The sequence below is a fragment of the Gossypium hirsutum genome, chromosome A10, assembly GCF_007990345.1.
Source record: "Gossypium hirsutum isolate 1008001.06 chromosome A10, Gossypium_hirsutum_v2.1, whole genome shotgun sequence".
In the NCBI taxonomy this organism is placed as follows: Eukaryota; Viridiplantae; Streptophyta; class Magnoliopsida; order Malvales; family Malvaceae; genus Gossypium; species Gossypium hirsutum.
Window position 1 is genome coordinate 5,599,560 of NC_053433.1, and position 7,059 is coordinate 5,606,618.

At 36.6% G+C, this 7,059-nt stretch overlaps 1 protein-coding gene across 1 annotated transcript; it reads left to right on the forward strand.

The window, feature by feature from the left end:
• Nucleotides 1-902: 902 nt before the first annotated feature.
• On the forward strand, nt 903-7,059 carry LOC107897440 (uncharacterized). Its single transcript, XM_041079677.1, has 10 exons — nt 903-1,325; nt 2,203-2,246; nt 2,631-2,757; nt 3,237-3,375; nt 3,518-4,115; nt 4,395-4,759; nt 4,872-5,139; nt 5,279-5,371; nt 5,469-5,915; nt 6,605-7,059. Exons 1-10 carry the CDS (start codon nt 1,160-1,162, stop codon nt 6,938-6,940), a joined length of 2,583 nt encoding a protein of 860 aa, XP_040935611.1. The 5' UTR covers nt 903-1,159; the 3' UTR covers nt 6,941-7,059.

Genomic DNA, 7,059 nt, shown 5'->3' on the forward strand with positions numbered 1-7,059 from the left:
TAGGCCCATTTATGGATCAAGCTAAGCTCGGATCTAGAAGATGGACCTAAAATTTTACATAAGCTCTGCTCGACCTATGATCATGTCTAACCATTACTGTCTAAAAGTATTTTTAGAAAGATAAAATATCAATTTTAAACATGATATTATAAAATGAAAGATTTAACGAGGATATAAAAAAAAAACCTTCACTCAAAATCACTTTTTAAAAAAATTGGCTTCTTAACTTGGGTTGAAATCCAACTCTTAAATAAAAGTTTAATTTAAAAAAGTGCTTTTCAACCTAATTGATAAACACAATCTTATTCTTAGTTTAAAATTATTTTCAAAAGTATTTTTGGGCAAAAAAACACTATTGAGCAAAATTTTTTTTATTCCAAAAGTACTTTTAAAAAACTCATAAACATATTGTTTAGTAATATATTTTTGGGACAAAAAATAATTTTTTTTAGAAGTAATGCTAAATTGGCCCTTAGTTAACATTGTATTGGATTATCCTTTATTTATTTACTTTTAAACAATATAATTTTGTTTGAGCGTAGTTTATTTATGTTCTTATTTAAGGGTTGAGATAGATTATGTTTAGTTCTAAGTATTGTATCAACTTACAAAATTGAATTAGATATAAAAAAATAGGTTATGATATAATAATTTATTAATGAATATAGTTATATCTCTAGATTGAATTGTACATTTTTATTCCCTTTCTCATAGTATAAGAAATAAATTGTTTCACTTAGCCTGAGAGGGACTAAATTGCTCCTTACCCAATATTACAAGGACCTCTTGAGTATTTATTCCAATATAATTGATTCTTTTCAAATTGTAAGGGGGGCAGATCCGTCATTAAGCTGAACCCGAATTAGTAATTGAGAAAGATTTTAAAACCATCGCTCTGCCAACCTAATTTTCTAAAAGCCGTTCTTCACGCAAACCCTAGCTCTTCTCTTTCAAAGGGTTTTAATAGTAGTGATAATAACAAAAATCCTTTCCAAAAAAAAAAAAAAAGAAGAAAAGAATGAACCAACCCTCTTTCGTAATCTGAAATCTGACAAGAATTTGGATTATAGAACTGGGTTTTATTTGTTTAAAAAAAACAGTGTGGAAAGTGAGTCTTTTTTTATTTTCTTTGATCTTCTTTTAGTATTCTGAAACAGAGATGGTAAGTGGGGCAAGAACCGAAGGGCATATCTCAGCGCGAGTGAGCAAGACAATACAATCAATCAAGGAAATAGTCGGTAATCACTCGGATGATGATATCTACGTTGCCTTGAAAGAGGCCAACATGGATCCTAATGAAACTGCCCAGAAATTGCTTCATCAAGGTTACCCTTCATTTCAATATTCTGTTTTGCCCTCTTTTTAAGTGTTTTGAAAATGGGTTTTTTGTTTGCTTTGTAGCTGCTCTAAGTTCCAGGAGTTTGAGGTCAAGATTGGTCTAGTTCTTGTCGCTCCTACTCTAGGGCTTTGTTTTCAGTGGTTTTATCGTGTTTTTGGGTTTAGGTTGTTTTGTATTGTGAAAGTTGGTTATAGTTTTTAAGGAGTTCAAGGCCTGGTTATAATTGGAAGATGTTTTAGCGTGCTTGATTGTCGTTTTTTTTGCCTGTTTGGTGTTACTTCGCTCTGCTTTGGTGGTCATCTTTTCGTTATTGTAGGTGCGTTAAAGAGTCTGAAAGATTAATTCATCTTTTTCTTATGAGGTGCTTTCATTCTTTTAGTTGAGTTTTGAGCAAATAATATAAATCGATAGTTTCTTTTTTGAAATTTGTTTGGTCGCTCAGATATTGGGGGGAGGGGGGATAGTACAGTCTTAATTTTATTAGTACTACTGATAAGCTAAATCTAGGGTTATCAAGGTTGGTTGAATCCAGTGGACAGAGAGCAAACAGAGATATCATGTTATGGTAATTTCTGTACCGTTTTACAATCTTTGATGAGCGATTTCAATGCATGGGAAGTAATAAAAATATCCTTTTTGTATGTTATAAAAGTGGCATTGTGATCCTCATTGAATATCACTCCTAGATTGCTTGGACGTTTTAGCATTTTTTCCCTCACCAATGTTAAGAAGGGGGTGTCTATGTTTTCTCCTAGATTGCTTGGATATTTTGTTTCAGACTGCCTCTTTTCTTTAGGATGATATTTCAAATGTACTTCCATAGATGTTACTTATTTACATCCAGTCTATTTGTTTCATCTCAGATACATTTCATTTAGTAAGGAGAAAGAGAGATCGGAAGAAAGAGGTAAACTTTTGTATATCATCTTAATATGGTTTCAGCAAAGCTATTCTGTGTGTATTTTGCTTTTCTATTAGCAAGAAAGTGATTCCAATATCTTACATGCTTTTATCTTTGGCTGTTGATTAGCACACATATGGGTGCTTCTGTTTTTTGAAATCTTAGCTGTTTATTATTAGTATTATTATCATCATCATCATCATAATCATCATTATTATTATTATTATTCTGCTATTAATGCAGCCTATGATATTTATGCATAAGATTGTTTTTGTCCTCAGTGATAGACAATATTAATGGCTTTCATTATTGCTTGTTGCATCTTGAAATGTGAACCAGTAGAGGGGCTAATGGGCAACTTGTTTTTGAACTTTCGTTTCATCATGACAGAGCATTGGGTACCAAGGTTCCATGGATCCAAGAAAATTTTCTGAGAATGCCGGTCAAGTGATGAAATTTCGTACATACCCTGAACGTGGTTCTCGAAGAGGAGGCTATTCTCGGAATGCTCTGCCTGGTAGGCTTTGATATGAAGTGTTTAATGATTTGATTATCTTTTGGCAAGTGAACGCTTAACTATGTAGTCTATTCAGTCTAAACATTATACTGCCACATATTCATGGTGTGATGAATTTAAGCTTGGAGTTCTTTAGTGTAATGGTTTCCATCAATATTAATCTGATACAAAGCAGATTTTAAAAAATTGTGGATGAAGATGGTTTATATAGAAATTAGTGATTGTAATTATTTGCACTTTTGCACAGTAGTCTTTGTACATTGATGTCTATTACCTTAGATATGCTAACTGCATGACATGCTGATAACATTCATTTATCAAAATAATCCATCCTCCCTTGGAATCCCACACTTTTAGGAATTCTTTTCGATCATTACAGTCTTTTACATCTTGTTCTGCATAAAGTTGTCAGCTGATTATTTATTATCTTGAAGTACCTTTCACCTTTTTCTGCCATTTAATTGATAATTCATTACTAGATGCAAGAGTCAACAGAGAGTTTCGTGTTGTGAGGGACAACAGAGTTAATCAGAATGCAAATAAAGATACGAAGCCTCTTGTGTCACCATACTCAACTTCTTTAAATGAGCAAGTGCCCATGAATGTTGCTGAAAAGGGGTACGTTATTAGGAAGTGATTTTTTCTGTTTGCTTGCTCCACTCCAATCTTGATTTATTCTCCTGTTCCTTTTGCCTGTACTTATTGATAATATATTTCTGGAATATGCACTGAACTTTCTCCTTTTATTACCTTTCTGCAGTTCAACAGGAACAAGCAATCAGAGACCCTTTAGTTCTCAAAGTTCATCTCAAACTGCTAGTGCACCATCCAGTTCACATCCCAGACATGCACGAGATGCAAATTCAAGTGGCGCTTATAGGAAAGAGATATCGGAGGAAAAGCGAATTTTTATTCCTAATTCTGCTTCGCGGTCGCATGCAATGAAGCCTAATAACATTCAAGCACATTCTGCCACTCAATCATCAAGCAGCTCAGTTGTTGGGGTTTATTCCTCCTCTACTGATCCTGTTCATGTGCCTTCTCCTGATTCCAGATCATCTGGTGCTGTTGGAGCTATCAAGCGTGAAGTTGGGGTTGTTGGTGTTCGCCGACATCCTCCTGAAGATGCTAGCAAAGAGTCATCTGGATCTAGTACTCTTTCCAATTCACTTGTAGGGAAGGACGCTTCATCTGAGGCATTTCGACCTTTTCCTTCAATTTCCAGAGCAGAGCGGGAGGTCCGGGACAATCATACTAGTGCATCTGAATCTGCCATGTCTGGAATTTCTGGCAGTAGGTCATTTGTGAGCAATCCGTATGGAAGCAGGCAACATCAACATGTTTTAGTTCATCAAAAGGTACTCTTTCTTTTCACTTAATTTTAAGCTTCTTGAAAGTCTGAGGAACATCTATGTCTCGAGGTTAAATATCTGCGAATGCAAGGGCAATGGAGTAATAGAATTATATATTTAGTCCATGCATCTTTGTGGTTGCTTAGAAGCTTTTTGTTCTAGGTATGTACATCATTCCATTGACCTAGTTAGGTGTTGCTTTAAACTGTTATTTTAGCAAATGGCTGCAGTAGGCTGTAGTTATTATAGCACTTGATTTGAATTTGCTTCTCAAGTTTATGTGAGAGTTTATCATTCATATTTGATGCAGCTAACCTACATAACAAAGAGTGGAAACCAAAATCAAGCCAGAAGTCAAGTGTTAATAATCCTGGAGTTATTGGGACGCCTAAGAAGTCTGCTTCGCCTCCTGCTGAGGATGGCAAGGGCTTGGACCCTGCAACAGCTAAATTGCAAGAGAAGTTTTCTCAAGTAAATATCTATGAAAATGAGAATGTTGTCATAGCACAGCACATTCGAGTCCCGGAGAATGATCGCCACGGACTTACTTTCGGTAGCTTTGGAGTGGAACATGATTCTTCGAGGAATTTTGCTCCTGGTTTTCATGCCACTGGTGTTGCAGAAGACTCAAATGGGGAATCTGCTGCAAGGTTGTCCATTTCTTCCAAATAGTTACTTATGTTTGATAGTATATATTTCAAATTTGTTCTTGTGTCAAGACCCAATTTCTGATGTTGTTCTACTTTTTTATGCTTTAAGCAGTTTGTCTGTAGCTCCTGATACTTCCAGTGATGATTCTGCTGCTGGCAAGCCCATTAACATTATAGATGATCAACTTAGAAATTCTGGATCTAACTCTCCACCCTCTGGTCCTGCATCTGAGCATCAATTTCCTGATAAGAAAGATGCTTCAAGCCCCCAGAATTTGGGCAGTTATGCCGATATTGGAATGGTCCAGGACAACGGTCAATCATATGCTCCTTCAGAGCCACAACAGCAGCAAGATCCTCCTGAATTACCCAGTTTTTCGGTAAGCATAATCTTATAGACAATGACTCTTGTCACATCCAGAATGAGTTACCAGTACTTTGGATTCTGGAATAATTACCCTTTTTTTCATTGGTCCTTGCAATGGAATGTTCTATAATATGGTGTTGTCTTGATAGCAGGCATATGATCCCCAAACTGGTTATGATTTACCATATTTTAGACCTTCAATAGATGAAACTGCAAGAGGACAGGGTCTACTATCTCCTCAGGAGGTTAGTTCCAGTAACATGCATTTAGATAATATTCATTCCTGAAAGTGCTTGTTTATTTTTATCACTTAAATTGATGCAAATTTTAAATGGTACTCAGGCCTTAAGCGGGCATGCTGCCAACATTCCTGCATCAACAATACCAATGGTGCAGCAGCAACAACCTCCAGTAGCACAGATTTATCCTCAAGTTCATGTGCCCCATTATGCTAATCTTATGCCATATCGTCAGTTTGTCTCCCCGATTTATCTGCCACAGATGGCTATGCCAGGTTATTCCAGTAACCCTGCTTTTCCACATCCATCAAATGGTAGCAGCTACTTGCTCATGCCAGGAGGTAGCACTCATCTTGGTGCAAATGGCGTCAAGTATGGGATTCAGCAGTTCAAACCAGTCCCTGCAGGCAATCCTACCGGGTTTGGGAATTTTACCAGTCCGTCTGGCTATGCAATCAATGGTCCTGGTGTAGTTGGGAGTGCAACAGGTCTTGAAGATTCATCTCGGACCAAATATAAAGATGGCAGCATATATGTTCAAAATCAACAGGTAAATAATTGTTCTTCATTCTAATAGCACTAGTGTACGAGCCTCATATAAACTAAAAATTGAGGCCTTTGTTTCAGAGATTAGAGTGTTTTTGAATGTCCTTTTTCGTCTGGGTTTGGGTTGAATTGTTCTGTCAAAACCACATGGTGTCTAGGTATCTTCTCAAAGAATGTTCCTGTCAGTGAGTTAAAAATAATGAACATTATGTAGATAATATCTAGGATGTCTGATTCAAGTTTTTAAGTTACTGGCCCTTGATTTTAATACTATTTATTGAGTCAGGGGTCTACTTTGGATTTGGCTGCTCTTGATAATTTTTCATTCATTTTTCCCAATGCACCCATAGCCATTCTTTGTACGTGTTGAGCTGTAGTCAATGACTAGCCGGAGACATGTAAATTATGATCAAGAACATATTTGCCAAGCAATAGAGTTTCACCCTTACCTATAGGTTTTGTAGTTTGATTTTTGCACTTATGGAAATTGGCTTTTTTATGATAAGTCATCAGATCAAAATTGAGCGTGTTAAGAGCATAAATGAAAGATTATTTCAGTTTGTGCACCTTGAATTTTCTGTAATGCTACTTGTGTTTCTTTGGTTTAATAAAATGTTCTTTTGTCCTTGCCTTGTGTTCACTTGGTTAGTTTGATTTCATAGTCTCTTTGCTGACTGCATTGTTATTTGACAGGCTGATACATCAGATCTCTGGATGCAGAACCCAAGGGAGGTACCAAGCTTGCAATCTGCTGCATACTACAATATGCCACAAACACCACATGGTTATATGCCATCTCACACGGGCCATGCTTCTTTTAACGCTGCTGCTACACAATCTACTCACATGCAATTCTCGGGTTTGTACCATCCTCCTCCTCAGCCTGCTGCAATGGCAAACCCACATCATCTAAACCCTGCAATGGGTGCCAATGTTGGTTTTGGGGTTGCTCCAGCAGCTCCTGGGGCTCAAGTAGGTGCTTACCAACAGCCTCAATTGGGTCATCTTAACTGGACAACAAACTTCTGAATGGTATCAAGCTAACCCTTTGTCTTGTAAGGGAGTGAAGTAGCTATAGGAAGTTCTAAAATTTTCTTTGTGAAATAACCCACAATCGTTTTAATTGAATGCATAATGGTGTTTAATCT

Coding starts and splice junctions, on each gene's coding strand:
- LOC107897440 (XM_041079677.1), top strand. CDS start 1,160: ATGGTAAGTGGGGCAAGAACCGAAGGGCATATCTCAGCGCGAGTGAGC. Junction 2,247..2,630: donor AGAGAGATCGGAAGAAAGAG/GTAAACTTTTGT, acceptor TCATCATGACAG/AGCATTGGGTACCAAGGTTC. Junction 5,140..5,278: donor CTGAATTACCCAGTTTTTCG/GTAAGCATAATC, acceptor TCTTGATAGCAG/GCATATGATCCCCAAACTGG.